General features: G+C 41.2%; 1 protein-coding gene across 8 annotated transcripts in view; it reads left to right on the top strand.

Moving 5' to 3' along the window:
- The window catches only part of PCNX1 (pecanex 1), a 132,231-nt gene that overhangs the window by 85,645 nt on the left and 30,508 nt on the right, over window positions 1-16,078 (top strand). For 7 of the 8 annotated variants that reach the window (XM_078853321.1, XM_078853319.1, XM_078853320.1 and 4 more), the window contains 11 exons: window positions 864-1,005; window positions 2,438-2,615; window positions 3,283-3,391; window positions 4,070-4,199; window positions 5,418-5,476; window positions 6,626-6,841; window positions 7,296-7,549; window positions 9,757-9,987; window positions 11,428-11,528; window positions 12,288-12,438; window positions 15,582-15,812. In XM_078853321.1, coding sequence (XP_078709447.1) covers window positions 864-1,005; window positions 2,438-2,615; window positions 3,283-3,391; window positions 4,070-4,199; window positions 5,418-5,476; window positions 6,626-6,841; window positions 7,296-7,549; window positions 9,757-9,987; window positions 11,428-11,528; window positions 12,288-12,438; window positions 15,582-15,812 — 1,802 coding nt within the window. The remainder of the gene's footprint in view (window positions 1-863; window positions 1,006-2,437; window positions 2,616-3,282; window positions 3,392-4,069; window positions 4,200-5,417; window positions 5,477-6,625; window positions 6,842-7,295; window positions 7,550-9,756; window positions 9,988-11,427; window positions 11,529-12,287; window positions 12,439-15,581; window positions 15,813-16,078) is intronic. The other variant, XM_078853322.1, reaches the window with a different exon arrangement.

The following is a 16,078-nucleotide window of genomic DNA, read 5'->3' on the forward strand; positions in this document are numbered from 1 at the left end:
CTGTGGACTTCTCTGGTGATGGGGAGGTCGTGGCCACCTTGTAGCTCTGCAGCCTCTTCCCAGCGGATTTGATATCACTGAGGGAGGGGCATAATTGAAAACTGACATAATCCAGAGCTGATTCCAGGCCTCTGTGTGTGCTGTCCTATAACCTTGATTTTTTTCCCCATAGCTCTGTGTGTGTGTGTGTGTGTGTGTGTGTGTGTGTGTTGCTGTCAATAATAACAATGTTGTATTTTTTTTTTTGCAGTTAATATAAAAGATCAAAAGAGGCTATTAGTTGTCAGTTTATAATTGCAGGATAATTAAATTCTTCTAGACTGTAGGAACATATGTCTGAAGCATTTTAATTCAAATATGGGTGGAAAAACATTTTAAAATCAAAATGAAATGTAATTTGATCAGTAGCTATGGTAACAGCTTCCATCCCTTCAGAAAAGTAACTCATGTTTGCTGATATGCAGAAACTGTAACATTTACCAAAATCCAAAACTATGGGCAACTTTATACAGATACGGTAGTGCAAGCTTCTCTCCGATGACATTCAGCCATGACTTGGAAGGATTGCTTTTATGGATGAGAAGGTAGTTCAGTCTGAGAATCCTTATTAGTCTTTGGCTTCTCTGCTGAAACTGGCAGGGAGAGAGCAGTTATTCACATATTGCCTCACTACTAAAGATTACCAAATCTTTGTGTGTGCCACCTGACAGTTGCCAGAGGGCCAGTACTTTTGGTGTCAGATGACCTAGACTGGTTTAGAACCACTGATCTGGAGCTGAAATGAACTGCATCCTATTACAAATCTCCTGAGCTATTTAGGCCCCTAGTATAATCTGTGATATCCTCTTTTGCTGTCCTGTTAGATGCTGCCCATGTAATGTGGTTTGAGAAACTTCATGTGTGGCTCCTCTTTGTGGAGAAGAATGTTATCTACCCACTGATAGTCCTCAATGAGCTCAGCAGCAGTGCCAAGAACATTGCTAGTCCAAAGAAACTGGACACAGAGTAAGTAGAAAAGATTGTCAGTAACTTGAGTGTACCCAATATGGTGGAAGAAAATGGCAAAGGGCGTCATAATTGACAGCTGCAGTGGAAGTATAGTTAATACGAGTTGCAATTAAAGCAAAGTAGTAATAACTAGTTTCTAGTGTCAGTACCTGGCAAGCGTATATGTCTGGATCACCATATGGCTTGTACTGAATGAATATGTAAACTTTTAAAATGCAGAAATCATAAAATTGAGTTTTCTGATTTGTTAAAAAGGACCCCTCAGCTCATGTCAAATGCTATGCAGATTTCAAGCCACAGAATTTTCTGGAAATGTATCAAATTGCAGATATCGGAGATAGAATAGTTCTGTTACCATCCAGCTTATCCATGCCAATGCAGAAATAATCCCTCTGGTATTTTGTCCATTTAAATCTTAAAAAAAACCCAAGCCATGATGTCATAGTTACTAGGCTAAATGCACCTCTCACTTCTCCTTTAGTTGTCATGTGGCGCCGTTTGGAACCACAGAGGAGTTCTGCTGTCAGACTGGCCTTTACTGCACTCGGTTGGCACTGTGATTATTCCAGCAGGTCTGACTGTGGCTCTGGTCCCTCAGAGAGATATATCAAAGGTTAATACAGTGACCAAATGGCCTCCTTAAAGCAAGATGATATTTATTTAGAACAACAGCCTTTTAGAGAAAACAGATCTTAAAACAACAAAACTGATTGTATGCATATCTAGCCTTTCCCTAAGGCTTTGGGGATCTGGGAAGACTTAACTTCTTTAAATTCCCTCTGCAGAATCTCTCCAGGTCAGCCAGTTGCCTCCTTAGTTTTGTAGGAATCAAATAACACTTGAAATGTTTGTAGCTCTTTAATTGAGTAACTCCCAGTTCTTGCAGAAAATGGTTTGCAACTCACTGGAGTCTGGATCCTTGAAGCTAACAGCTTTTCTCATTGTCTTTCAAGTGTTTTCTGGGGAGCTCTTGTCTGGGAAGCCATTGTCTCATCTTCATACACAAACCTCATTGAATTTGAGCATTATAGGTGTATGATATTCCATCACCCCAATATAGGTTAGTCCAGTATCATACAGCAAATTCTAATGACCAGTGCACAATAAACGTTCCTTCCTTGACCCTGTCACAGTGTTCATAAAATTATTGCCTCTCAGTATTCATGACATCATTACATATCAGCTCCACATCTGTCACACGTGGGTTTTTTGCTAGATCTCTTAGGAAGACTATCCCACAGACTGTGCTAATATTGTTATTGTAGAATGTTGATTGAATTCAGAATAATGAAGGAGAGACTATAGTCATAACCTAAAGAAACATTAACATGTCTATTAAGCATTGAATGTGAAGAAATTGCAATTGCTTAACAGCAGGTAAGCAGTAGACTGCAGATGAGTAACTTTTCTTTCTGTGCTCCTTTTGTAGGATTGGCGCTTTAATGATCACCATAGCTGGTTTGAAGTTGTTGCGTTCCTCTTTCAGCAACCCAACCTGCCAGTATGTCACTGTTGTTTTCACAGTGCTCTTCTTTACATTTGACTACAAAAGTTTTTCTGAGACCATGCTGCTTGACCTCTTCTTCATGTCCATACTCTTCAGCAAGGTAACTTTACACAAAATTACACACCCTGAAACTGAGTATTTCAGATCATCATATTTGAGAATCCAAGGAATGAAAATCCTACTGGTGGTTATGTAATCTCCCAGGTCATCCATGCTATGAATAAATGACCATATACTATTGGATAGCTGGGAATCTCTGCTTCCCAGTATTAATGTTTTGGCCTTGGCATGTGTTAAGGTATCTGTTCTTTTAAAGTCCCAGCACTTCCTTGGAGCAGAGAAGATGTGAATTATGTGATTTAGTATGGCTAGATGCACTTCGGCAGACCAGTTCAAGTGCTTACAAGACCAGTAGTTTTCCAAAGCACTGATAGTGAACCAATGAGATTGATGGGGGAAACTGTGTTTTAGCCCAATATTTGGTTCTAGTTTTATGACTAAAACTGTTTACTTTTTTCCCAAAATTATGTTCTACTGTAGTTTGAGACTCGTTTAATGTTTATCTGTTTTACTGTAGTGATTGTTCAATATCTATATAAAGGAGTGTTTTTAACAAATTAATACAAAATTATATTGGTAAGTGTATATCTTACTGCAAGTCAAAATTATATGCATTTTCCGTTGAGAAGTTCATATGTAAAACACTCTGATTTTAGTTAAGTCACAAAATGATTTATATATTTTATCTTCTCCCCTTTTCTCTCTAGCTTTGGGAACTCTTTTATAAATTGAGATTTGTGTATACTTATATCGCTCCTTGGCAGATCACCTGGGGATCTGCTTTCCATGCTTTTGCCCAGCCCTTTGCTGTGCCGCGTATCCTTTGAAGATTCCAACTTGTTGTTAATTACATCTATTTATACTTTGACTCTTACTGTATTATTCTTAATTAATTAAACCTAGAGAATACGTTATCCTGCCTAATGAATGTGATTGACAACTATATGCACTTGCCGTCTGGATATACTAGTAAAACTAGAACAGTTCCATCACAGAAAAGACCTAGACTAGGTTATTCCATTGGAAAAATTGTAGGACTGACCAACATTTCCCTTTTTTCAACAATTATCTCCAGTCTGTAGTTCATAGTTTCAAGCGTCTTATCCGCAGATAGAGACTTGCACTTCGTTGACTGTCCTGGGTCAGGTGTTGATTCTCATTTAATACAGAAGTTCCAGAATAAGAGTTGCCATGTGCAATTCTAGTCTTGTTTTTCCTGTTTGCCAAAAAAAAAAAAAAAATGGTGCCCCTTATTGCGGAATAATTTTTTCCTTTATATAATACATGAGGGACTTGGGAGAACTTGCTTTGTTCTTACTTGGTGCCAACATCGGTGCCTCACTTTCCCCTCTCTAAGATGGGGATAATGATACTTACTTTCCTTTTTGTAAAGCGTTTTGAGATCTGATGATTTAAAGTGCTACATAAGAGCTTGGTGACATTGCAAAAGAACCACACGGTAGTCTTGGCTTCCTTAACCCTGTCACCCCACAGATTCTGCAATGTTGTTTGTCCAAGCGGCTGTGTCAGCTTTCTTCTCCACCCCACTGAACCCCTTTCTGGGAAGTGCAATATTCATCACTTCATATGTCAGACCTGTCAAATTCTGGGAAAGAGACTACAAGTGGGTGAAGTTAAGCCATTAAGAAGCTATCTCAGCTCTGTTTAATAGAGAAAGCTGTGACTGAATGTGGTCTTTTTGTTTTGCTGTATTTCTAGGTGCTATGATTTTTTTTTTTTAGAGAGAACTTGTTCATGGCTTTTAATACTTTCATACAAGTATATTATTTTTCTGAAACATCATAGCAGCTGTTTCAACACTGACAGTGCTTACACTTCATTCCTGTCATATAGCTTTTATTTACACTACACTGAATAATTTAAGCTCCAAAATGACAGAAATTTTAAGGGAAAATTGAGTCTGAAAAGTGACTGTATACAAAGGGCATTTGAGGGTTCCTTATTTGTATTAGTAACTCCACTTCACATTTGCTCATTTTACAGGTAAAACTTTTTTTTCCTAACTCCCAAAGCCAAAAACTCATCCTCATATCTTAGTCGATGTCAGTTCTTGGCTTATGCACCACCACCAATATAAAAGATTCTTCAGGTAAGATAGTACCTTCAATTAAACCTTCCCTTAGACTGAAACAGTGGGGTTGTGCAGGTATCATTGCGGTAAGAATCTTTTATTGTTGATGTTACCTGAGCCAGAAAAAACCCAGGAACGGCAGGATGAGCTTGTAGTACTAGCATTTAAGGGGAAAATCATTTCACATGTAAAATGAGCAAGTTTCATGTCGAGTCACTGGCAATAAATATCAATGAAACCCACTTGTCAGAGTTGAATACTTTCAAGACCTTGCTTTTAAAACCTGGTGTACAAATTTGGGTTTCTCCTTCAGCCAACATAATGGCAGTTTTTGGGTGAGGAGAACTAAAATGGAGCAGCACTTATGCTTCTTAACTACTAGTGCCACGCTGAAAAGTCAACTTTGAGCGCAGCCAAGTGTTAGCTTTGCTACTTCTATTGACTTCAATGCAAGTAACATAGCTAAAACTTCATGCAGAACTTAGAAACTATCTACCTTAATTGGCTTTTTGTGGGCAAAGGTGAGAGCTTCGGTGTATTAGATTCTAACACTACTACGGCTAAAAGGCATTGTTATGTACGGGCAGGATTCTAAGTTGAATGTAAAGAAGAATTGCAGGCAAAGCTTTCAAAGCTATTCTAAAAAAATCTTTTCTTTGGTACAGCATCATTTACAACTCCGTTCTCTGTATTCTCCTGTCGTACGAAAAACTCTTAAATATGTTTTTGTTTTAATTTTGTTGTCTTCAGCACAAAGCGTGTGGACCATTCAAACACAAGACTCGCTTCCCAGCTTGATAGAAATCCAGGTAATACTCCTGCTTTTTGGTTGAAATGGTACACAGTGGAGGTGTGAGTCTGTCATGTACAGATATTACTAACATGAAAGGGACACACATCAACTTCCATTCTGTGTCTGGGAACTCCTTATGACAGAAATAAAAATTTGTTTGTATATCAAGGTGAGGTTCACCTCCTACACTGAATGTTATATGACTGTAGTACACGTAGCTCAGCTTATAATTGGGTTTCTTTTAAAGTATTTGACTTGTGTGCATTTATATACACAGCACCTGTGAAGAACACTTCCCGCCATTGGTGAGTGGGTGGAGGTTGGGGAAAGGACGCCCCCCGCACTCACCGATGGCAGGAAGAGTAGTGCCGCGGCTGGGAGCTGGCAGAGTGGAGCAGGCTGGGGCCGGGCTGCTCCGCTTCCGCTGCTGCCGGTGAGTGCAGCGGGGGATCCCTTTCGCCAAGCCCCCTCCTCCGAGCGACACGGCACGGGCCGGGGTGAGGGAAGTGGAGCGGATTGCTCCCAGCCCCCTGCTAATCACCTGAGCCACTCTGTGCCTACGGGGCCCCCAAAAGTGCCCCCCCACAGCTCCTGCCTCCCAGACCCGGGGGGGGAAGGGAGGCCTGCTTTACCACGTTGTATGTGAACCCGTGTTCTATCAGGTCAGGTTATATCGGGGTAGAGGTGTACCATATACTCTGCCTTGTTTTTCTTCTTTCTATGCCTACCTACTTCTCCCCTTCCTGTTGCAGTACCCGCACAGCTGTTTTGTTTTCTGTGGGGTTTCTGAGTGCTATGAACAAGGGCAGTTTGGGAATGGAGCACTGCTTAAAGGGTGTCTAGGTACCAGGGCGGTTGCATCCTAAAGTAGTGCTGCTGATAGCTGCTTGATTCCTTTGTGCCTACGTTCTTAAGCATAAAACACTGCATGGAGTGAGGCATATGGGAGTAGTGTGAGTGAAACGGAAGGAGTGGCTTGGAGATCACAAACAAAAAACCAAAACTGATTAACCTATCAATCCATTCAGAATGAATTTCAGTTAGTTGAATAGTTGCCTCCATAAAAAGAGATTGAGATCTTTGAAATAACATTACATTCACTCCTATATTTTCTTGATGGCAAAGTACAAGTTTTAATTGATAGAAGCTTGGGTTTTTCCTGTAGGTTCAGATGATAACAACCTGAATTCAATCTTCTATGAGCATTTAACCCGTTCCCTTCAGCACAGCCTGTGTGGAGACCTGTTGCTGGGGCGGTGGGGGAACTACAGTACTGGGGACTGCTTCATCCTAGCTTCTGACTACCTCAATGCACTAGTACACCTTATAGAGATAGGAAATGGTCTGGTTACCTTCCAGCTGAGGGGGCTTGAATTCAGAGGTAAGAGTTCTGTGCTTTGATTACCCATTTGATTGACTTGCCAAATTGACTCTTTTTTGAAAAGTTTAACTTATTTACAGTTTGGTTCTCTAAACCAGTGGCTTTGAACTTGGGCTTCAGGGTCTCTGGTTTTCTCTCACTTACATAAGAGGGGACACAGAATTCTATAACAGAGCTAATATAGGTTTCTCATTACATTTTAATGTATTACAGGTACAATGATTGACACTTACTCTCTTTTCCTATACCTGAGTTGCATGTTTGAATATAGAGTGGTAAATTAAAACTAAGCAATTTTAATTTTTTTCATTAAATAGTTAAGCTAGAAACAGTAGTTTAATTTACCTGCTATTAACAGAAACATAACTTGTGATGTATTCTCTCAAACTTTTTAAAATATCAATTATCTTCAAATTAGTCATCTAAATTCTTACTTTTCTTAACATCCCCTAAGGCACTTACTGTCAGCAACGAGAAGTAGAGGCCATCACTGAGGGGGTAGAGGAAGATGAAGGGTTTTGTTGTTGTGAACCTGGCCACATCCCACATATGCTTTCATTCAATACTACCTTTGGCCAACGCTGGCTGGCATGGGAAGTGCTTGTGACAAAGTATGTTCTGGAAGGCTACAGCATCACAGACAACAGTGCCGCTTCTATGCTTCAAGTCTTTGATCTTCGGAAAATTCTCACCACTTATTATGTGAAGGTATGGCTCTGCACCTAGCAATCGCGGCTGTGGGAGAATTCAGCTGTCCTTTAACATAATGTTATTTTGGGGAATTGGAAGCATGAACTGTTAACACTTTGTGTATATATAGTGTCTTTCAAGTGGAGGATTACACAATGCGATATAAGCTATGAATACACGAATCTCTCATTCACCAAAGGAGAACAGCTGGTTTGAGGGTATGTCTACACGTTGAGCTGGGGGTGTGATTTATAGCTAGGGTCCTACCAATTCACAGCCATGAAAAATGTGTCAGAGGGGAGACCAGCGTTTCTTAAACTTGGGGTCCTGACCCAAAAGGGAGTTGCTGGGGGGTTACAGGTTATTTTAGGAGGGTCCCGGTATTACCACAGTTACTTCTGCACTGCCTTCAGAGCTGGGCAGCTGGAGAGTGGCAACTGTTGGCCGGGCACCCAGTTCTGAAGGCAACACCCTGCCAGCAGCAGCGCAGAAGTAAGGGTAGCAATACCATACTATGCCACCCTTACTTCTGCACGGCTGCCTTCAGAGCTGGGCAGCCAGAGAGTGGCAGCTGCTGACTGAGGGCCCAGCTCTGCAGGCAGCTGCGCAGAAGTAAGGGTGGCAATACCATACCCTGCCATCCTTACTTCTGTGCTGCTGCTGATGATGACGGCTCTGCCTTCAGAGCTGGGATCCTGGCCAGCAGCCGCCGCTTTCCAGTTGCCCAGCTCTGAAGGCAGCGCTGCCGCCAGCAGCAGCACAGAAATAAGGGTAGCAGTACTGCAAGTCCCCCTACAATTATAGAATCATAGAAGATTAGGGTTGGAAGAGACCTCAGGAGGTCTAGTCCAACCCCGTGCTCAAAGCAGGACCAACTAAACTTTCAAAATAACGTTTTAACCTCCCCCCACCACCACCACCAACTCCTCTTTGCGTCAGGACCCCTACAATTACAACACTGTAACATTTCAGATTTTAATAGCTGAAATCATGAAATTTATGATTTTAAAAATCCTCTGACCATGAAATTAACCAAAATGGACCGTGAATTTGGTAGGGCCCTATTTATAGTGCAAGGAGCTAGTGTGAGTATGTCTCCTCGAGCTGAGAATCACGCATCCAGCTCCAAATGTAGACATGCCTTGTGGTAAATGTAACATCTGTTTTCACATTTGGACAGCCATGTAACACAATCTAGGACAGAGAATGACTCCTGTATCCAACTGAAACATCAGTGGAAGCTTAGGGTACAGAAGGTAATTACCCAAATATGAATTTGGCCAGGACAGAGCCAAAGAAGGAAGAAAGTCCCGTCCCCCCACCACTACATAATATCCAAACCCCAAAACTCCTCCTTGCTGTTCGATTGATAGCTTTGAACAATCATTTTCTTTGTTTTAGATCTGGGTCAGTGCACCTTTTGTTAAGGTTATTTGCAGTAAGAGTGCAGGAAAATGTTGTTAAAAATATTTCTGTAATTAGTTATTGCAAATCCAAAACTAAAATGGGCCTTTTTGAACCTGGGGGAATGTATGGAGCCTGCCATGCTCTCATTGCTTGCAAAGGATGCAAGTAAATACTGTTTTGTGTTAATGATAGGAAATTACACTTGTGATCTCTTCAATCCCAAAACTCTCTATTAAGTATGTACAGGCACCATCTTTGAAATTCAGCTACCTCTGGGATGGAGGAGTGGGGGCAGAAGGCCACTGTCATGCACATCACTGCATAACAGTGGTAGAGGGAAAATATTGGCCAAAGACTCCGTGGAAAATGTCTCTTTCTGCAGAAAGATGATAGTTGCCAGATCTTCACTGGTCACCCTGAGCCAACAGGCCTCGATCTCTTCAAAAGATTGATATGCAGACTGTCTCAAATACGATCATAACCTTTCATACTTCTGAGGGGTAAATAAATCTGGCCTTGAAACACTTGTCAGACTTATGGTTCACATTTAGAAGGCTCTTTGCTGCCAGAAGAGCTTGAAGTTTGTTTTTTCTTAACTAAAAACATTAAATTCAGTCCTTTTTAAAAAACATACTAAACAAACAGGCCTGTCACAAATCCCGCACTAATTAAACCTGTGCACTTTCAAACAGTGTGGGGTGCTATTTCCATCCTCGTGTGTAACAGAGAAATACACAATTTAATACAACAAATTAGATTTAAATTATTTCCTGGATATGTAGTATAGGTCATAATATTTTCAACTTGTACCATTTCAGGGCATTATCTATTATGTCACAACCTCCCCCAAGCTGGAGGAATGGTTAGCTAATGAGACAATGCAGGAAGGATTACAGCCATGTGCAGACTGCAACTATGTTGATGTGGACCCTACATTTAATCCAAATATTGATGAGGATTATGACCACCATCTAGCAGGGGTCTCCAGAGAGAGTTTCTGTATGACTTACCTCAACTGGATAGAGTACTGCTGCTCCCGAAGAGAAAAGGTAAGCATGACTGAGTGACCAGAACTATTAAACTTTTCTAGGAAAGTCTCTTACATATGTTCTTTGGTAGCATTGGATTTAACTGTCTATTGAAACTTATATTTCAAATTGATTTGTAGGAAAGTGTTACATTGGGTTTGGGTTGATGAGTTAATGCTTTGAGCTTGATCTCTTGAGACCAAAGTTCAAATTAGTCTTAGATTGCAAGTAGTGTATTATGTAGTTGGAAGTGCACTCGGGAAAGGAAGAGGCGACCAAATCACACAATATAATTTGGCTTGATTGGGCCTCTGTTTAGGCAGAGAAGAATGATCTTAGAATAGCCATGGTTCCATAATGTTCAAAACAACCCTAACTGCAAAATAATTTCCTCTATAGTACGTAAAATCAACTGCTCAAAGCATTGCTAGGTACCTCATGGTCAAATTTGAAGCTCTTCTCTGGACCACTTCATCCAGATGAGCACTTCATCTCCTAGCCTCTTTGTCATCTCTCCAAACCTCCCGCACCCTTTTAAGGAAGTTTATACAAAAGTGTGTCTAGAGAATTACACTGGCATCTGGCTGCTTATTTAAATTCTCAAATGTGTGGTTTGACCATGGATAGATGTGGTCTTTCAGGGAGTGGGTAAAAGCATCTCCTGATCCTTTTCGATTTAGTGATGTACCTGGGTCTTTAGAGTTGGGGAGCTCCACTGGAGGTAAGTGACTAAAAGGAGGCCTCTTCTAGGAAGTATAATATTTGAAACCTTTTTTAGATGTGGAGAATGGCCATCAAAGAAAACTGTCTGCCTGTATTACATGATCATCACTTGGCAATTATTTTGTGCGGGTGGTGGAAAGCAGATATAATAACTTGGATACACGACATTTTACTGCCAAGAGAATTATCTTTATAATGAAGTGCTACATCAGTAATGTTGCTTTACAAAGCATCACACAAATGGCTTTTTGCTCTGGGTGTTTTGATGAGTGGAAGCAGTCTACATACTTCTGAAGTAAACTCACAAATATATATTAACTTTTAAGTGAGAGATGTATGCCTGGTCCATTAATATGCCTGTTACATCTCTGTTCATCAAGACTAGTCTTTTTATGAATCAAACCTAGAATTCCAGAACAGAGTATGCATGCAGGATAGTATGTACATTCATTCAGCTTGCAACTAATTCAAATGGCAAATGTAGTGCTTTTTTGTACAAATCTCATTAGTAAGGCAGCGTTTACAAAGCACTGTCAGAACCCCTAATTTGAATTCAGGTGCTTCTGAGTGCCAACCCACTTTTATTTAACATAAGTGCCACTGGAAGTTGATTTCTGGTAGCTTTCTGTATTTGCCTTTTTGTCACTCCTCCTATCAGCATACACTTTGCTATAGTATGAATCTCTCCCTATCTTCTCAACATGACTCTTTATTTTTTTATGTATTTATTACTACCAGCCGCTGGATGCAGATAAAGACTCCTCCTTGGTGACTCTTTGTTACGGACTGTGTGTTCTGGGGCGGAGAGCTTTGGGGACTGCTTCCCATCATATGTCTAGGTAATACTACGCTCTTCTTTTCAAGGATTTTGGAGGAGGGGATCCTGCGAACATCTAGGTTTGGGGTAATGGCTAACTCTTCATACAAAAGCAGTGTTCTTCATGGACCCCCAAAATGAACAGATACTCTAGGCCACCCTCCTTCAAAATATTGTGGATGATCCAGTGAAGATGTGCCAAGATTCAGCAAATGAAGGATGCGGAAGACTTGTAGCCGAACATCTCACTTCCTTAACTAATGGAAGTTGAGAGTGGTGAAGTGGAGGGCCTTCATGCCTTTCTTGTCCATGATACCTGCTGAAAAATGAGCAAGATTAATCAAGTTTTGAAATTGAACTTCATTCCTTGCTCAAAGCATGAAGCCTATATATAAAAGTTCATGGAGGACTATTAGCCAAGAGGATGAGGGATGCAATGCCATGCTCTGGGTGTCCCTAAGCCTTTGACTGCCAGGTGCTGAGACTGGATGACAGAGAATGGCTCACTCAATAATTGCCCTGTTCCGTTCATTCCCTCTGAAGCATCTGGCATTGGCCGCTGTCAGGAGACCACATACTGGGCCAGATGGACCATTGGTCTGACCCAGTGTGGCCATTCTTATGTTCATATGTGTACAGAGGAATATCACAACTGTACCTGTCTCTACAGTTCAGTGTTACATTATGTAAATCAATATTTCTACTGATGTAAGGAAGGGATGCTGTATATGGAGGTTTTTAAATATGTTAATGTTTTGGGGTTACTTTCCATCCCAAACAGTAATTTGGAATCTTTCCTGTATGGGCTGCATGCCCTGTTTAAGGGCGACTTCCGTATCTCTTCAGTCCGAGATGAATGGATCTTTGCTGACATGGAATTGCTGAGGAAAGTGGTGGTTCCCGGAATACGCATGTCACTGAAGCTACATCAGGTAATAAGGTTAACGGGGGATGTATGTTTTTTGGCTATGTCCATGCTGATTGATTAAATTGTGATATATGGAGCAGTTTTCCACACAGCTTGCCTGGCCAGCATAGCAAGCTTTAAATCCTGTTTAAGATAAGTGTGTTGGGTAGAGCTAGCTAAGTCTATAATATGTTTTTAAAGACAGTGTTTTAAATGTTTATAGGGCTAATCAAACTGAGGTGAAACCATGTTCAGTTAAGACAGTATAATCTCTGCCTCGTCAAACTCATTGGCTTGCCTGACTGGCCCTGTTCCCTTTTTGGGAATTCATTCATTCAATCATTCTTCCTTCCCCTCTCTGTGTTTTGAATAGCTCTAAGGACATGAAATCCTCGCTTGTTAAGTGCCCCATGTCAGGCACAGACATTCTACTGACAATATTACCTATTAGATTGGTATCCACACTGCCCTTCTGCCCTATGTCCATTCTCCTACCCACGGCTGTATCCTTTCTTACTTCGTTTTCTTCTCTCTCAAAGAGAAAATCTGGCGTGGAGATTACCTGGACATCTCCCAACCATCTCCCCCGAATTCCTAGTTTAAAGCTCTCTTGATCAATTGTGCCATCTGCCATCCTAGAAGTCTGTTTCCCTCCTTACTCAGGTGAAGTCCATCCTGAGAGAACAGTCCTCTGTCCATGAATGCTTTCCAGTGGCCATACATCCCAAAGCCCTCCTTATAGCACCACTGCTTGAGCATCTGTTGAGCATCATAATCTTGTGTCACTTTTGTTGCCCTTCTCTAGGAAAGGTAGAATCCCACTGAAGATCACCTGAGCCTTGATTTCCTTAAGCGTCTTCCCCAGCCTGGCATAGTCTCCCTTGATATGTTCCAGCAAGAATCTGGCCGTATCATTTGTTCCCACATGAAGGATAATCAATGGATTCTTTCCCACTCCCGTTAGGATCCTCTTCAGCCTCAGGTCCACATCCCGTATCTTAGCACCTGGCAGACAGCACACCCTTCTGTTCTCTGGATCAGCTGTTGTTACAGGCCTGTCTATTCTTCTCAGTAATGAATTCCCAATCACGTAGACCTGCCTTTTCCTGTGATGGTGTGATTCTCCAGTCTATCCCCTGTTTCATCTGGCTGCAAGTCCTCTTGATTCCTATTGTCCCTTGCAATCCTCTGCAACCCATACCGTATCCTCCTGGAGCTCATATTTGGTGGTGTTATCTCCATTGACTCTCGCCCTCTTCCTAAAGGACTATCTGCTCTTCTCTTCTTCCTTGCCCTCTCACCTTCAGTGGCCACCTGCTGTGCCCCTTCTTCATTTTCCGCAAAACTGTTCCTGAGCTCTGTTTCTCCTTCACTGCCAGTCTTTTCCTCTGCCTGGTTCTCTTAGTCACATGAGAATCCTCACCCAGCAGTATCCCCTCAGAGTTCTTCGGTCCTGTTTCCATCTGCAAGTCTGATCTTTTCCCTTCAGCCTCCTCATGTCTTTGCTGCATCATCCGCTCGAACCCCCTTCTAAACTCAACCAGAGTCTCCTCCTGCATCTCCAATCCTCGGATCTTCTCTTCCATCAGCCCTATCAGGCGGCACTTCATGCAGATGAAATTATTTTCAGGTACCCCCTCCAGGATCATATACATGCCACAGCTTCTACATCCAGTCATCTTCATTGTGTCTTCCACTACTTGGGTCACTACCACTGCTACCTCTGTGTCTGTCATAGCCGTCTCACCTAAGTCCTGTTAGTCTGGGAAACACAAACCAAACCAAAACACCACAGCAAAACAAACCCCCAACGAGCACCAAAACACCACACATTCCCTTCACTAGCCTGTCTGTTCCTTTACCTGGCTCTTAATCTTCCCCCGCAAACTCACCTTACAAATTCCCACTCAAACTCCCGTTTACAGTTCTGTTTGCTGGCTCCTGTGCTGCTGCAGCTGTCTTGCATGCTTGCATCACTGCAATGTCCAAAAGTCACCAAAAACTATCATGCAATGGCATAGCAATAATTGAGTTAGCTTGTTCCATTAGATCATGGAATTGTCTTAATTTAGCAGTGTATATAAAATGAGAAACGGTAGGTGTAAATGCAGAAAAGAACTTCAGTAGAGTAATATAAAGTAATATAAATGACAAAGCCCTGGCTGGGATGATTTAGTTGAGGATTGGTCCTGCTCTGGGTAGGGGGTTGGACTAGATGACCTTCAGAGGTCCCTTCCAACTCCATATTCTATGGTTCTGTGGTGAAAGTGGCAGGATTATAATTTACGAATCCTGAAATATTCTCAAGATATTACATAGGCCACTACAAAGTATGCACCTGAATATGGAGAAATGAGTGAATATACACAAATATGCATACAAATATAAATGTTTTTAAACACAACCCTTTGAACTAATACATAGTACAGATAACTGGTGACTTTTCATTTGCATTGTGGTAATGCTCTGAAGTATCTCCACTCAGGATTGGGGCCTCATTGTGCTAGGCACTAAAACAAGCAAACAAAAAAAAAGAAAAACCTAAACATGGTCTTCGCCCTTTGGAATTTAAATCTGTACTTTTGTATCAGAAAGAGCCATAACTTAATACTGAATGAGGCCTGTAAATATGTGGCTAGCAATAGTATGATGTTTTGAATGCATGATGAAGTATACAGGATGTTTTGTCTGAAACTCGATTTCTTTTTAGTGTGTGACTGCGGGTCGGTGTTGAACACACATTCATGTGTTTGTTTTTCTTACTGTAAATGAGACCAACCGTTGAAAAGAAGCCTCTCACTGAATATTCAGTATTTTACTTCTTTGGCTTTAAACTTCAAGGCTTCTGAGCTCTGGAGTAGTTTACTAGAACCAAAACCTCTCCGTAGGCAATGTGACTAGATACACAATAAAATCAGCATAAAAATTATAATAACTAACTGTTACCAGTACTAGATAAATCCTTCGCACCCCCAAACTTAAAGAAACATTTGATGTGATGGATATTGAACTCATCTAAACAATGGTGGGAATCTGTTTTTGATTATTGTAATTTTGTTCAATGCATTATTTATAGTTTCTGAGGTCTGAAATCTCTACTTTTTTTTACTCCTTTAGCATCTATGACACTGAGCCATTCTCAAATAATGCTTTTATTTTTGAGTTCAGGATCACTTCACTTCCCCAGATGAATACGATGACCCTACTGTCCTCTATGAAGCCATTGTGTCCCATGAGCAAAACCTGGTTATAGCACATGAAGGGGACCCTGCCTGGAGGAGCGCTGTCCTTTCCAACTCTCCCTCCCTGCTTGCCCTCCGCCATGTGATGGATGATGGCACCAATGAATATAAAATCATCATGCTGAACAAGCGTTATCTCAGTTTCAGAGTAATCAAGGTGTGTGTTCATTGTATATGCACATTGAATGGACATATGATGTGCTGCTTCATGCTGTTTTAGAATTTAGGTTAATCATTACAGAAAACTACTACTTCAGCCCCACCCGTTACCTTTCTCAGTAAGCGGTCACTGCTTGGGCTGTCCTAGAGTACTTAATTGGTTATCAAGATAGTGCTTTCCATGAACATTAAATATTGACAGAAAAATAAGTGTAATGTCATCTCTAAAAATACCTAGTGACAATATCAGCAAAACACAATTTC

The sequence above is a fragment of the Lepidochelys kempii genome, chromosome 6 (assembly GCF_965140285.1).
Source record: "Lepidochelys kempii isolate rLepKem1 chromosome 6, rLepKem1.hap1, whole genome shotgun sequence".
Taxonomy (NCBI): Eukaryota; Metazoa; Chordata; order Testudines; family Cheloniidae; genus Lepidochelys; species Lepidochelys kempii.